This window comes from Ascaphus truei, chromosome 3, assembly GCF_040206685.1.
Source record: "Ascaphus truei isolate aAscTru1 chromosome 3, aAscTru1.hap1, whole genome shotgun sequence".
NCBI classification, from domain to species: Eukaryota; Metazoa; Chordata; class Amphibia; order Anura; family Ascaphidae; genus Ascaphus; species Ascaphus truei.
Genome location: NC_134485.1, coordinates 35,587,912 through 35,603,849, shown reverse-complemented (window position 1 = coordinate 35,603,849; position 15,938 = coordinate 35,587,912). Strand labels below are relative to the sequence as shown.

The following is a 15,938-nucleotide window of genomic DNA, read 5'->3' as shown; positions in this document are numbered from 1 at the left end:
GCCGTGCTTCCAATACATGTTAGAAAAGTTGGGAGTGGCGGGGGAAGTTAAACATTTTCTGCAGGAGGAACTGATCCTTTAACAGAGAGCCCGAAATGTCTTAATTCTGGTGCAATTTGGTGTACTTTCATTATTTCTATAAATGCATTTAAATAAAGCTAAACGCTTCTCCAGCACTGGGAAGGGGCTTCACTGCAAATTTAATAGGAGCCGTAATACATTCAGCTCTTCGGATCCTGACAGTCAGGGTGATTACATCTTTGTATGGAAGATCTCGGTGTGTTTTCTAAGCAAATATACAAATAAATAAAAGTGTATGTTAATTAGTAGCTGTTAGATCAATCAGAACTGTGCCTGTAACCTTTTATATCTTCACAGGTAAGGAAGCCTTTGGAGTGTCCGTCACGTCAGATAATGTCAATATAAAAGCAGTGGAGTTTGGAGGTACAGTAAGTGAACCTTTTAATCTGTGTTTGCATGTTCCGCCCTCAAATTTCACACCATTACATTGAGATCATTAGTATGCGTATAATCCCATTGATTCTTATCCTAATTGACTACAGTATAAGGGTTTAAACCAGCAAACAAAAAGAACAGTTTTCAATAGCGGATTAAAGTCTATATGCATGTGTAGACATCTGTGCAGGTACTGGGTGTCCCTATGCATCAAGGACACGCATCTGTGGTCTGCCTAGCTTGGCCATCCTTACCCAAGGTCCAGGGTACCTGAGGCCAGCATAAAGTCCAGGGTTTCCAGTGACCAAAGTCCCTCTGTATCAAGGACTCGCAGGTACAGACGGGATGTCCTGGTGTACCTCTGTATCAAGGCACGTACATGCAGTCTGCACGCCTTGCTGTCCCTAGTTGCCAAGAACATGCACATGTAGTCTGTACACAGACCAGGGGAGAGAGACAAACACTTCCCTTTCCTGCCTTTTAAACCACTGCTACACTCAGGTGGGCTCGTTAGTAGCCCTGCCTTCCTCCGGACAGGGATTAACTACTACACATCCAACACCCAACAGCTCTATCTGCTGGTAACAGGCTTGCTCCTGTTACAATGAGGGAGATTCCCTGATTTGTAGCTGGAAATGTTATTAATTTTTGGGCTGTGAATTGGAGCTTTGAAGACCACCCACAGTTTGAATTGTTGGACAGCACGGTTTTATCTCCGTCCCTCGTGCATATCAGAGAACTAAAACATGGATATAGTTTGCTCAGGATCTGACACTTACATTTATAACAGTAAATAATGATGTTATTGTTTTCATTGTGTTTAAAATAACCTACTGTACAGTATATTTTAAATTGTGTATTAAAAGCCAAGTTTTAAGTATCTTACTTAACTCCTTTGCATTACTTAGGCTGAGTCCCCGGGGTCACGGCGGTGCGCGCCACACACCAGACCCTCTCCTCTATCAGGCAGGCCCCGGGGGTTAATGTTCTGGGCACTCACGATGCGCGATGGCGCGTCAGCCACCAGGAAAGACAAGAATTGTGTATTCTCGTGCCGCGACGCAGTCACGTGGTGTGCGGGGAGCCAATAGCAGCGAAGGCAAGGGGAGGGCGGGAGACACAATTGTATCAAAAAAAAAGCCTGAGTGTTTGTATCTGCTGCTAGCTGCAGCTTTTACCCAGTCACATCTCCACGGCAGTGCCTCGCATGGAAATGAATAGGCCGGATGCAGATTAACATACCCCTGTCACAGCCCCTCCCCCCCATTTTGGCCACGCCCTCGTGCCTCCCATAGCTCCCTGCAGACTGGGTCTTTAAGCTGTCTACGCGCCACCAGGAGGCCAGGCGCGTGTGCAGCACCCAACACTGGGGCCGTACATAGCCTTCGGCCTGGGACATAGTAGAGTAGGCTGTGCTGAGCCGTGCTGAGCCGCGCTGAGCAGATGCACTTACCCCCTGCATCTGTCATCAGCGCGGCTTTAGCAGCCGCTTCCGCATGCGTGCGGAGGCTCAGATATTTTGAGCAGACAAGCAAGTTTAAAATTTGCCGCTCAGGGGAGCGGAGGAGCGGCAAATCCAATGGGAGCGAGGGACTAGCCCCACCTCCCACCACGCCTTCGCCCCACCCCCAAAGCGCGCTCACTGCCTCGCCTGCCAGGACACAAAAAAGCTCCAGTTTGAGCAGGCGAGGCAGAGCAGGAGCGCGGATCAACGCGGCCTGAGGCACCATGCCCGAGGCCTTATGCATTACAACCCCCTTGAGTGCAGCCCTACAAATAGTACCTTTCTGTCTCTCAGCTCTTTGACCTCGTGCATATCCCCTTATTATTACCAGTCTTCCTTTGCTTTTTTTTCTCCTTTCATTGACATAACTAAAATGTTTATTCCCATCTACAGTATAGTGCCTGGAGTGTTGTACGTTTTGTACAGGTCTTCTGTATACCTGTCTACGTGTACTGCTTCCCTCCTTAGAATGCATGCAATTCCCTGCTCACTTCTCTCCCAAGCAGACCTGTCAACTCTCATTGATTTTCAGTGAGTCTCACTGATTTGGAGTTACTCATTGATTTTTAGCATTATACGTCTGATAGATTTCAATGGAGTGCCATTGAGAAAAAAATATAAATGAGCACTTTCCCAGTAATACTTTCAGTGGAATTTTACCTGTAGTTTCTAAAATGGTAAAACCATATAGAACAAAAATATGAACTGTAACTGTGTGTTCATAATAATCTGAAACTGAATCCCTAAATAAGGCCGCCGGCAAGGGGGGAGAGTCGGGACAGCTGTCGGGTCCAGCAGAGAAGGGATCGGGATCTTTACACCCATTGGGTTCCTGCTCCTGCTTCCTCTCATCTGCGCTAAATGGGCCATGACTGCCTCTGGTCGGCCCTCCCCCTTCCCACCACTTAACAGACACACCTACCCCCAAAACCAAACCCCTATACCCACTTGTTAAATGCCGTCAGGAGTCTTTGCAGATCTATCAGGTTGAAACCCTTCCAGCTGAAGGAGCTCCACCATATTGTTCAAGTGTTTATAAATACCAGTCTGTACCCTTAACGGAAATGACTTAAATAAATCATATGTAAAGCAGCAATCTTCCATGTTGTTTCATGGTTTTTTGTTTTTTTTAAACATAATCTGAACCAAAAAGTACCCCAGGGTTTAACCAAACTATTCAAATGTTCAGGACTTCTGCAGCTCCTGAGATTCTTTACGGTCACATTCTTCTGTGAGGGGAAACAATATAACCACCAGATCAGCCTCGCTCTGGTGAGACAATAGAGAACGTTGACATCGGGGAACACAATGTTGCAGCTTTCTACATTGAAACCCTGGTTTGAACTGGAGATATTTCAGGATTGTGGAGCAGACCATAAAGTTGTTTAGCTCAACTTTTCTGTTTCAGATTATGTAACCAAAAATTGTTCTGGGGGCACGGCTGCTTTTTATTACTCTACATTGGGAAAATGTAAAAAGCAGATACATAAGCCCCTCAGAGAGGAGGAGAAATGTTTTGTGATGGGTTAAATGTTCAAGTGTCAAATCATTCAACTTCAATTATTATTGTACAACTGTTCCATTCACTGCACTGACATCTTAAAGGAAAGCAATGTTGTTTTTAGGCTGTTGATATTCACTCCTTTTATGAGATGTTTTGACACCAGGATATAAATAAAGGCAATTACACTTAACGTTTATGTTTGTGATTTAATGCAGGCCACTGTTCTCCATAGAACATTACAAGCAAGCGAGCTCAATGAAGCCTCCTAGCCGCCCTGTGACCCTAAATAACTGACGTCTTGCATATCTGTTACTCTCTTTATTCTCTCCTTGGATACATATTGCAGAGGTGATCCTCTCGTGCAAATACAGATTGGATAAGAAGGACCAGGCGGTGAGGTTAGAGTGGAAGAAACTCGGCAGCAGTCGCGACGTCTCTTTTGTCTATTTTAATAACACTTTAGTAGGTAACGTGTAATCTTTTAAAAATCAATATACTTTATACTAACTGAAACGTTATCAGATGTGCAGTAATTGCTTTGTTTATCATATTCCTTTGAAGCATGATTTCCCTCTACCATTTAATGTCACACCATTATTTTAGTTTAATTTCATTATTTGGTTTTGTCAGTCAGTTTTCTGTTCCCTGCTTTCTTCTCTAACATCATGTAGACGCACAAAACACAGAAGAGTTGTCACACATTATCCTCCAGAGCTTGTGTTGGAGTGTGAACAATATTTAACCTTCCTAAAGAGGCAATCCAAGTGGGCAATTTTTTGTTGTTAAATGTATTTTTTTATTTTTTTTAACATTGAATTGAAGCAGAGGTTCTCCGGAGATGAACCCCCTTCTCCTGGACATACTTACCTCCATAGGGAGTGCTGGTAGCCTCTCTGCTCAGTTAGCAGGGAGCACGTAATGGCAGAGTTTCAAAGCTCTCATGCCATGTGGGCCAATAGGAAGCTGTGACATCAGCCAGTGCGGTTTCCTATTGGCCAATGTGATGCGGGAGCTTTAAACTTTGCCTAGATACTGGCACCTCTTATCGAGATCTGTATCTTGGGAAGCAAAGAGTCGCTGCTTCAATCCTATGTTCAAAATAGTTTTAAAAAAGGAATGAATTGCTCTTTTAATGTTGTAAGAGACTTACCAGAAGATCCTTCTAGTGCAGGGGTGGGGAAAGTTTTGATCCTGCGCCCCCCTGCCTGCTCACCTTCTGGCTCGCGCCCCCACTGCTGCTCGGCTCTGGCGTCAAATAACATTGTGGGGTCATGTGACGTCACGTTGCCATGACAACTCAACGTCATGTGACGCCAGGTTACTATGGTGACGGGTCCCAAAGACCAGGTTGGAGAAGCTGCAGAGGCCTCTTGCGGTCCCCCAGCATGTAATTTAAATGCCTGTGTGGAGAGCATGGGACCTCTGTAGCCACCGCACCCCCCTTGGAAAATCTCCCACCCCCCACTTTGCGCACCCCTGTTCTAATGTATTCAGTGGGTGCCATGCGTAGGCTCTAAGACTACTCTAATGAATGGAATCAAAATGATAAAAACACACACACACACACACACACACACACACACACACACACACACACACACACACACACACACACACACACACACAATACAGAAATACTTCACATAAAAGCCAGGTCCTATGAAGAAGATTCAGCACTCCAAATTGAAAAGTGAAAAGAAATTGTATTAGACATACAACATAACCAAGTTAACATACAAAGTTATGTTGTATGTCCAATACAATTTCTTTTCACGTTTCAATTTGGAGTGCTGAGTCTTCTTCATAGGACCTGGGTTTGGGTGAAGTATTTCTGTATTTTCTCTCAGTCTCGTGCACTTGTTTCTACTTTTTTGTTTTTTGACGCGCGTGTGTGTGTGTATGGAGATAACACATAGGAATGTTTCCTATAGAGTTGCATTGAATGTTTTTTTATTCAAACACTTCTCAGCTTGTTCTTTGCCCTGTAACCCCCATTAATAACCAATAAGGATTTGTTTTGTTTTATTTTCTGCTCCAAATCAAAAATGTAATATCACTAAGGTTTTTACCCCCATAAACATTTGCTTTATTGCAGCCTGTCATACTGTATATGTCTTGTTTAAAAAAAAAAAAAAATTCTTATTAATACTTAAATTATTCATGTAATTATTTCCCCTGATCCCACAGCTGATCTTCAAAAGCGAGCCGAGATGGTGGATTCCAGCATCAGGTTTAGGAACGTAACCAGAGCAGATGCAGGAACATACCGCTGTGAAGTTAGTGCACCTCACGACTTCCAAACCTTTCGAGAGATTGAAATCAATTTAAACGTTTTAGGTAATGAATAAATATGCATGTAAAAGATATTTCTGGGCTCATAATGAAGCACACATTTCATCGCCCCAAATGTATTTATTTAATAAGAAATACAACATATTAACGTAAGCATAACACAATATATTTTACACATCTGTACAGGCATACCCCGGTTTAAGGACACTCACTTTAAGTACACTCGCGAGTAAGGACATAATCGCCCAATAAGCAAACGGCAGCTCGCGCATGCGCCTGTCAGCACGTCCTGAACAGCAATACCGGCTCCCTACCTGTACCGAAGCTGTGCGCAAGCGGGGAGACTATAGAGCCTGTTAAACATGCGTTATTTACATCAGTTATGCACGTATATGACGATTGCAGTACAGTACATGCATCGATAAGTGGAAAAAAGGAAGTGCTTCACTTTAAGTACATTTTCACTTTACATACATGCTCCGGTCCCATTGCGTACGTTAATGCGGGGTATGCCTGTAACTGATAAATTCAAGGGCAGATATTATCAAAGTGTAAATTCACATGCTACTTTGACATTGGACAAAGATGTTAGATGTACATTATGAAGGACAAAATATCATTTGATTGAAAGCAGAGAAATAATTTTTACCACGTATTCACATACTAATAAATACATGGTAGATTTGCATTTTTTTTTTACATTGTATATCATAAATCATTTTTCCAGCTTTTATTAGGTTACAGCAGATGTCTACTTTTGCTTGAATCAGTTATTAGATAAACGCCCAATTAAAAAATGGTCTCTAAACGGAAACGGATTTGACGCAAACTGAATTGCTTCAGGGCTATGCTGGCATTAGATAAGTACTGATGGAGCGGCCGTTATTCGAACACTTCACACGTCATATACATCAGAATCCCGATTTGAAACCGCGGGATGAATTCCAGCCTCCCTGCACTAAGATGCGAGCGTGTCGCGTGCAGAAAAACGAATTTTAGTGTTCTGGCTTTTAAAAACATGAAATTGACACAGTAGCACAGTTGCACAGTAGCACAGTACTGTACACATTACAATTCATCCATTTTATTGCAAACGAAGAAACAGAATCCATGAAATTCAAACAAAACATTTGCGATAAGCGCGGGTGCCTGGGGCGATTGGCCGGGTTCATGCTGCGTGGGGAACAGCAGAGAACGCAAAATCGGCGCCGTGATGTGTTCGAATAACGGCCGCTGCATCAGTAACATCCAAGAACCTTATCAGCACCAGACCATGTATGGATCTTGTCATGAATAATTTAGGGGTGAACCAATAGACTAACGATACAATGCAATTTTGAAAAGAAATGTGTGCCACAGTCTGATGCAAGTTACATTCAACCCAAATATTTGGAAGCAGGATTGTTTACATTCCTCACGTTGGCACGTGTCCCTGTTTTTTCCTCTCCAGGGAGAATACTGTATCCAGTTCCCCCCTGTTCAAAATGTTAAGGGAAAATAAGTCAACAAGCTCTTTAAAAAAAAACAGTAGTTTGTTAGTGATTTGTGTATAGATCAGCAACCTCTTGCTGAGAGAAAAGTGAAATAACACAATTTGTGCCATTCTTAAAAATGTTGTGTAGTGTTTTAGATTTTGTACGCACAAACGGTTCCCATATATTGAAATGGGCACAGAACAATTAGTGGTAAATTTAAAAAATCGCAGAAAATCTTGGAAACTTTTCTATTAACAGAGAACTGGAGACATTAGATTAGGGCGATTATTGGTAGCAGAGATGGAATGTAAAAATCAGTCAAACTTTTATGATCTCCTGGTCAAACAGTCTTACTAATCCCTACTACCACCTGGAAATGCAGTATGCAAGTGACTTTATTTATTAGCAATCTGCTTCTTGTACGGAGACTTGCCCAGAAGAAGATAAGTACAAAGTACTTTGCGTTAAATAATGGAAACGCTGGCAGCAAACCTAGGGAGGAAAGTGCCAAACTGTCCTACTTAGAAAGACTAATAGATGAGTTGGAACGCAGCGACGATGACTTTTCCCCCCTTTTACTTTAAATGAATGTATTTCTTTCTGCTGCAACATATGCACAGATTTTAGCAGAAAAGAGCTTCCTTTGTGCGTGCTTTCCAGCTTACTTTGATAGATCTCTCCTGGCTCTTTCCAACCCTTTTTATTTTTAACATCTGATGTTAGTTCGGAAGATTTATGCGTTTGGAGTATTAGAGAGGCGGTCTTTGCAGCACTTAAAACAAAAATACATTTTTTTTGTTTTAATATTTGTTGATTACCTTTATTGAAAATTAATTACTTAAGCTGCCGATCGATTGGTTCTCTTTGTGATTGATCAGCAAAGTTCACTAAATTGCTGCCTTTCAGTTTCAATCAATCCTCCAGTCAGTGTTACTCTGCAGCTACAATGTATTCTTATATTACTAAGGTAACATCTATTGTTACAGTTTGCAGCTCAAACTGCTGCGAATATTGGCAACACATTATCAGAAGCAGGGAAGTGTTGCAAATATATTGCACTGCTTGGGAGTTGGGCTAAAACCTGCTATAGAAATCAAAGAAGGATTGTCACGAGAGACCAGTACTTTTACACCGAAACCACCGGGATCACTAGCACCAGACAGGACAAAGTTGTTGAATAAGATGGGGTTTATTCTGGCACGCCAGCAGACAAAACAAAGATGTACAAAACAAGATACAATACCAGCTGGGGGCCTGGGGAGTACAGGTGCTAGGTGCAGGGGCCTGCTTCAAGAAGGCTTTCCCTTTCTGCTTCTCATCCAGGATCTCAGAGTGCTGATCACACACAGCAGCCCCTCTCACATGTATCTCCAGCTGGTCACTGTCAGGATCCAAACTCCTTCACAGAATGTCTCTCAGTCTCTCAGATGGTCCACCTGAGGGAATCTCCACACGCCTTCCCAGAGTGTCTCTCCCTCTGTTAGACTCTTGCTCTCTGAAGGTAGATCTCATTCTCTGATCAGCAGCACCCCTTATATAGCCCTCTGTGGCTATCCTTTACATGGGAGGGGGCTGCTGGACAATTAGAGCATGGATTAGGTTGGAATTTTTTTTATGAAGTATTATCTAATACTACAGAACTGATTTATTGGGGAAAAAAACACACGTATGATATTACATGCATTGCTTCTTTAAAAGAGCGTCAATACAACCCAAGGGCCCCATTTTGTTTTGTAATGATTATGAAACAGGGTGTTTCTGAAGCTGAACTGCATTAATTTCACCACCGGGCACCCCTTGCTTTCCAAGATAATTCTGGGGAAAGTGCCGCTGCTACTTCCTAGAGGTTTAGATCCTCTGCATCAATCAAGCCAATGGGAAGCCGCTATGGGTGACTTGCAGCTTCCAATTGATCGGTGGGAGATTTAGACCTCCATTTTGTTTCTCCTGGATGGGATGCTACCGGCAGAACCTTCCCTGATAAGTATCTCAGGAAGCAGGGGGTCCCCAGAGCAGAAATGAATGTGAGTCACCCCCTGGACACTCCATACTTCCTGAACATGAGGTTAAATTTAAACTTTCCCAAGAGCCCAGTGCAATCTATAGGTTACCATGGTAACCTCACGAGTTAGGGACAATGAAAATAGTGATTTTTAATACCGGTGACTAAAAAAATTACAGCCAGCACCACCAATCTCTAAACAGATGTATATTGTAGTCTATATAGCTGCAGGTAACAGGGAGGATCCCTGTAAATCCTCTAATAATATAACAAATTACATATATGTCACCTGCACTCCTAAGTAAAAAAATGTGAAAAGACCTGATGATGAATTGATTGATTCAGTAAGGTCATCAGTAGAAAAAATGCATAAAGATAAAAAAAAACCTACTGACAAGACTAAACTACACAAAGCAGAACAAATAACACAGAAAACAAGTATTTCAATCATGAACAAACACAAACAAATGTTCCAGCACTCACTGTGTAGAGTAAAAAATGATAATCAACTAGAGTAAAATGTCCAAACTATAAATGAATTTAATATGAGCACAAGAAAACAATGACTTGGAGTAATGTACTACACTGGAAACAATGCCTCGGGTGAGGGGTGTGGGGAAAGAACACAGGGAGGGGGAGTAAACAACAGAACACAGAAAAAGGGGGGGGGGAAACAACATGGGAAGGAGGGTATGCTAGGGGGGCAACGTTTCGAGGTAAGAACCTCTTCTTCAGGCCCGTTCCCTCTGGTTCATAGGGAACAAGAGGTACTTCCCTAATCCCTCTTTCCCCACCACAACGTCCAGCCCTGTCTCACAATATAATATAATGTGCCAGACAGCAAAGCACCAAAGCCGAAGCTAATGAAAGTCCATAAGCAGCAGGAGTTCTTTTAATGGGACCCCGTAGAGTTAAACCTTTGCTTCATGGGCCATCCTGCATGGATAGAAAACCGTTACTCACCTTTCAGATGAGCTACACAGTTGTGTACGGTCCCTGCCTGCAGTCTCTGACTGCCGTCTGGATCTCTGTCCCCCGCTCGCTGAAGGTAAGATATACAACTGTATTTCCCTGCTCATGATGTAGATACCTTATATGGGTTGCTACATCATGAGGGGGATGCTATATGACCATATTTGGTCATTTACATCATGAAGGGGGTTGGACAGGACACGTCACACTATCCATCCATTGATGATGTATAGGGCCACATAGTCTCCCCCTCATGATGTAGAGCCTCACATAAGGGTATCTACAGTGGTGGATTTTGCCACCCATACACACTTAGCTTTTTGCCGCCCGGGCCACCGCCACCTCCTGCAGCGCAGCCCTCCTCCTTCTGCAGCATCACACTTGACAAACATGTTTCTAAGACAATGCAACGCCATGTGACACCACGATGCTGCGGAAGGAGAAGAGCGGCGTGTAAGAGACCTTTACAGAGGCCCCACGTTCTCCCCCGGCAATTTTGCAGTCTTAGGCTCGGGCCTAATGGAAATCCGCTATTGGGTATCTATATCATCAGGGGGAGGGAAATACAGCCTGCATCTCTTACCTTCAGCGAGCGGGCAACACGGATCCAGACGCAGAGGTGGCTGCAGATAAGGACCGGCCACGTCTGCACAGCTTATCAGAAAGGTGAGTAGCGGTATTCTCTCCCTGCAAGTACATAATATAAGTGATAATCGACGTTTGTGAGAAATACAATAATCATGTTGTTTTTTAGAGAAGCCTCACCCAAAAAATAAATAGGAAAATAATATAAATGACCAACTTCCTAAATCAAAATTGAACCCATGTGTGTATTATTATTTTGCAATGTTTTCATACAGTGATATGTTAACTGCTAGGATTTATTTCTTCTCCATTTTGATTACCTCTACTTTGTTATTTTAGTTTTTTCCTACACTATCGTTCCTGTGATTTATTAGATAGTATATTTGCTCGTTGTGACATGTTTTCCCCTTGTTTTCCTTTTTGGAGAGCCTTTCCATATAACTCTAGGCACTAGAGGTGCTACTGTTCATTTCTCCCCCTTTCTTGGTAAAATAATTGGAGAGTTTAGAAGCCCAAATATTGGTCTTAATGGACTACGGCCACAAAAGGTGCTAAGCTTAGCACGCACTTACTCTCGTATATATCAATGAGTAAATGTGCGCTAAAACCAACCACCCTTTGGTGGATCTGGGCCAAAGTCTTTTTTTATTTAAATATAATTTATTACTATAACATTTAGAAGTAAAAAAAAAATAGGTGATTAATATTTTATTTTTAAACAGTGGCCCCAACGGTCCCGGTGTGTGATGTTCCCAGCTCAGCAATGAGTGGCACTGTAGTGGAACTAAAATGTCGAGAAAACGAAGGCTCCCCGGCTTCAGTGTACAAGTGGTTTAAGAACGGAGTCATCTTATTAGAAAGTCCACCCCCAAATGCCAGGGTTACAAACACATCTTACACAGTGAATGCAAACTCAGGCACATTGGTAAGTATTTCTGGGATGGGAAAGGGCACCGTTAGAACTCCTGGAACTTCTGCTTTCAGGTGTAGGCCAATTTATCGGCAATGGGAAGGTCATTTATGGCCAAAGATTTAGAGAAGGTCATCAGGTTTATCAGCATTTATCTGTTTTTAATGGAGTAAAACTAGGACAATGAGACGAGGCAGAAGTCCGTGAGCGTAGGAATAGTGATGGAGAATACCAAATGTGAGATTCGTTTCTATGGCCATTTCGGCACAATCACTTTCATGAATCTACCGCAAGGAGACATAATGGCCCAAATTGACTTAACATTGCTAAACCTCAGCACACGTTGAATCCCCTTCAAGTAATTGCCATTAAGCTGTACTAAGACTACGCCGCATTGATTCAGTCAGCCAATGTATCATTTGAAGGAGAGTAACTACTAAAGAAATGTAAAAAAGTAGTACGTGAGCTTATAAAAGTATATTTTACTTGATTGTAAGAATAATATTTTTTTTTTTAATTATTCTGTAGAAAAATTAGTTGGAGTTAAACATTGTTCTAAGACTTTGTCAAATAAAGCCATGAGGTGTCCATATAGTACAGTAAGTGATTCTTAGACGACCTACTGAGTATATTGCATTTATATCACACAGCTACACGTGTCATTGTAGAAAAGCTCACAATCTCCTTTAACACCACAGAATATTGATCTGAATATCATTCAATTGCTCCGTGATTTAAATCTGTGTAGCTAATTCACTGTGTCTCTTCAACTAGCAATTCAATACTGTTGCAAAAGTGGATACCGGTGAATATTACTGCGAAGCCAGCAACGGAATTGGAAAAGCTCAGAAATGCTCTGCAAAGAAAATGCAAGTTGGTGAGTAAATTCCATCTGGTAAAATACATACAACTTTTTTGAAGGGATAAACAGAATATATCTTGGGACTTTTGTACAGAGGACCACTACATGTAGGCTACTTGGCTGCAGTGCACGTCATACGGATCAGTAGCTTCTGTAGTGATGGATTTACTAACATTTTGATTGGATCTTAATGACATCATTGAATTCTGTCCTCTTTATATGAATCCAAAATTTGGATGTACTTTTATGAAAAAGTTGATATGTTCGGATTATATCAGGGTTTTCAATTGTAACAAAGTGGGGTCTTCACACCAGAGAACTGCTAGTTGGGTAGAAGAGAAAAAATCATCTTCGGATCTGAGATAAAGATAAAAAGTGACAACCCCGAGGTAACTAACAAACGACAAAAAAAGCCCCAATGCTACATCCAATATGACAAATTATATAGTTAAATACGATCTGTTTTTCTTCTCATTTAGTTAAATTCTTTGGCCGACGCATTATAAGCCTGAAACCATGTCACGGTAATGCCTTTTCTGCAGGTCCCACACTACCTGCCAATGTTCTCTTCCCCTCTCTAATGGAGGAAGACATGTCTCAAACTGGTCATTCACAAGTATATGACAGAACCTGCTATTAAAAGTGGGCTGGGTGAGCTTAAAACCAAAGAGGAGGGGCCGCAAACTTCCCAGCAATTGTTACCAATTGACATGTCTTCCTCCATTAGAGAGGGGAAGAGAACGTTGGCGTGAATGTGTGGGACATGCAGAAAAGGCTTTCCCGTGACATGGTTGCAGGCTTATAATGCGTCGGCCAAAGAATGTAACTAAATGTGAAGAAAAACAGGTCATATTTAACGATATAATTTGTCAGATTGGATGTAGTACTGGGAATTTCTGTCTTTTGTTGTATACACGAGGTCACTAACACAGTAGCACTCTTTTGACACAAATATATATAGTGTGGCGGGTTTGGGTTTTGAGCTTACTGGGATTGTGTGTGTTAACATAGTTACATAATAGATGAGGTCGAAAAAAGACATGCGTCCATCAAGCACAACCTATGCTCAATTTAGACGAATTTAACTCTGAGGTAAATCCATAGATTATTTTACTGTTTGGCATCTCCCATCATCTGTATGTCGTTAGATTGTAATTTTAACCTCTTCTCTGCCAGAGGGGTCTGCCACGCATTGCAAACCAATGTGTCTGCAGGATGTCCTTCTGGAAGCAGAGGATGGCAGAGCTTTGTCATTGGGGAGAGTTACTCGTCTGAATGCTACTTCTTCTCACTATGTTACAGATGACTTGAACATAGGTGGGATCATAGCAGCGGTTGTCGTCGTTGCCCTTGTGATCGCACTTTGTGGATTCGGAGTGTTCTTTGCACAGAGAAAAGGCTACTTCTCAAGTAGGTGACATTCAGATGCACATCACCAAAGCCCCGCTGACATTCCACAGCAGAACGTGCCAAGACATATATATGCAGTACTGTAGGGTATTCTAGACTTTCATTTGGAGAGTATGGATTTCAGATTATTTTGTGGGCTTCCATAAAATGGCCACCCGATGCGAAATTTTGTAAAATGTCTTTTAAACTCCACCTAGCTGATCTCTCAGCTGATCTCTCTAGAAAGTTTAATTGATTGTATATTGCATGGTATTTGTTGTTCTGCGTCACAATACGTCCGTGTGGTGCCTACATTTACTGGGCTATTGACCCCTTCAGTGCTGTAAGGGCAAACAACACACAGCGTGTGTTGCATGCCTTTTCAGCACTGAAGGGGTTAAATCTGTGGCGCACCATGACTAAGTGCTTTCTTCACTTCTTAGCAATCTAGACACTCCTCGCCAGGAGGCCATTAAATGGACTGCCCACCCAATGCCCACCTTTGGACTGCTACCTTTCATTACCAGTGTAGCTAGCGAATGGGTATAAGCCATAATCAGATCACCGAGCAACGTAAATATCTATTTACTAAAGTGGCTAAGAATAGCACACAACGCTGTGACCGGTTTATACTAAACTGTTGGTAAACTATTCAGCTTATTTTATGGTTACAATATCCGACAATAACCCACATTGCTCGTGCAGAAGTATTAACCGTGCTACTACCAAAGGGACCTGCACTGCATTAAGCAAAAAGGTTAAAGCGTAGAGGTCATAACAAACAAACATACAGTCAATGAAAGGTGGCAATGGACAACCAGCCTGTATTTTCCTGTCTGTCCACTTTGCACAGAATAGAAAACGAAAGGGCAGAGTTGAAGGGGACAAGTAATAGTATTTCTGTTCTCCATTCGCTACAAGTAAACACCCTAAGAAATAGACCAGATGCCAAACACTACACAAAGGCAGGAAAGCAGCCGAGAATCAAGGGGCTATATCAGCAGTCACAAAGTATTAGTGGTGAAAGAACTTGGACAGGAGGGTGGTGGTATCAGGAAATAGCTGGAGTCAGACACAGCAGGTAACATCCCTGCAGCAGAAGGGAGATCAGTTGATTACTACACGCACCAGGCTGAGTCAGCCGTAAAAATACCTTATCTCTCATAGCACAAATTGCGACGTGCCACATTTAGCCCGTGAAGAATTCTACGCTGGATTGTGCTTCTATTGATAGTTAAGACTGGATAAATGTACAGCGAGTGTTTCACTCACTCTCTTTAGCGCCCGGCAGGATATGTGATCCGTGGGAACTTGTGTTTTGCCCTTTTAACTTATGATATGGTAACAAAATGTTTCAATCAGTAGCGTACATCTCTTCCAGGTTTGATGAAGCCTGCTACACGGATGCATTACTTATTCTAAAGTGTTAACGTATAAAACAAGTGTTGGTTACATTTTGTTGAATATACACTTGTTTGCTAAATACATTTTGCTTGGACCAATGTGACATGTTTAATGGGTGAAACCTATGAGGTTGATGCTTTTAGCACAGACAAGAGTTTTTACATCATTTTATCAAGTTTACTGTGGAAAACGTTGTCAGCATTGTAACGTGACGCTTATCTTATGCTGAACTCTCCTTCCTGTTTCCTGGCTGTTTTTCCTGGTTGCTTTCATAATATCATCACTAGGGAAGATAATGATTAATTACATTCTATTTAGACTCTCTATTGTAAAGTTAAGCAAAAAACTTCAAAATAAATGTAAAATTCTCCCATCATTGTTTTGTAAACAATAATCTAGATTTAACACAATACAAATCATTATTTTAGTTCCAAGATGGTACCAGACATTTGATGCATATATATGGCACATGGTTTAAATTTGTCAGATTACTGTATGTGGTCTTACAGTGAAAGTGATGTTTAATTACCAGGAATATATGGTTATATTAAGGGAGGTGTGGTTCAGTGAGTAAAGTCATATG

The 15,938-nt window shown here is 41.9% G+C and overlaps 1 protein-coding gene across 1 annotated transcript in view; it reads left to right on the top strand.

Annotated features, from left to right (window-relative positions):
• JAM2 (junctional adhesion molecule 2) overlaps positions 1-15,938 on the top strand; it is a 96,232-nt gene that overhangs the window by 67,952 nt on the left and 12,342 nt on the right. The window contains exons 2-7 of the mRNA XM_075593949.1: positions 379-444; positions 3,811-3,930; positions 5,652-5,801; positions 11,513-11,715; positions 12,475-12,577; positions 13,865-13,972. Of these exons, the coding sequence (XP_075450064.1) occupies positions 379-444; positions 3,811-3,930; positions 5,652-5,801; positions 11,513-11,715; positions 12,475-12,577; positions 13,865-13,972 (750 nt within the window). The remainder of the gene's footprint in view (positions 1-378; positions 445-3,810; positions 3,931-5,651; positions 5,802-11,512; positions 11,716-12,474; positions 12,578-13,864; positions 13,973-15,938) is intronic.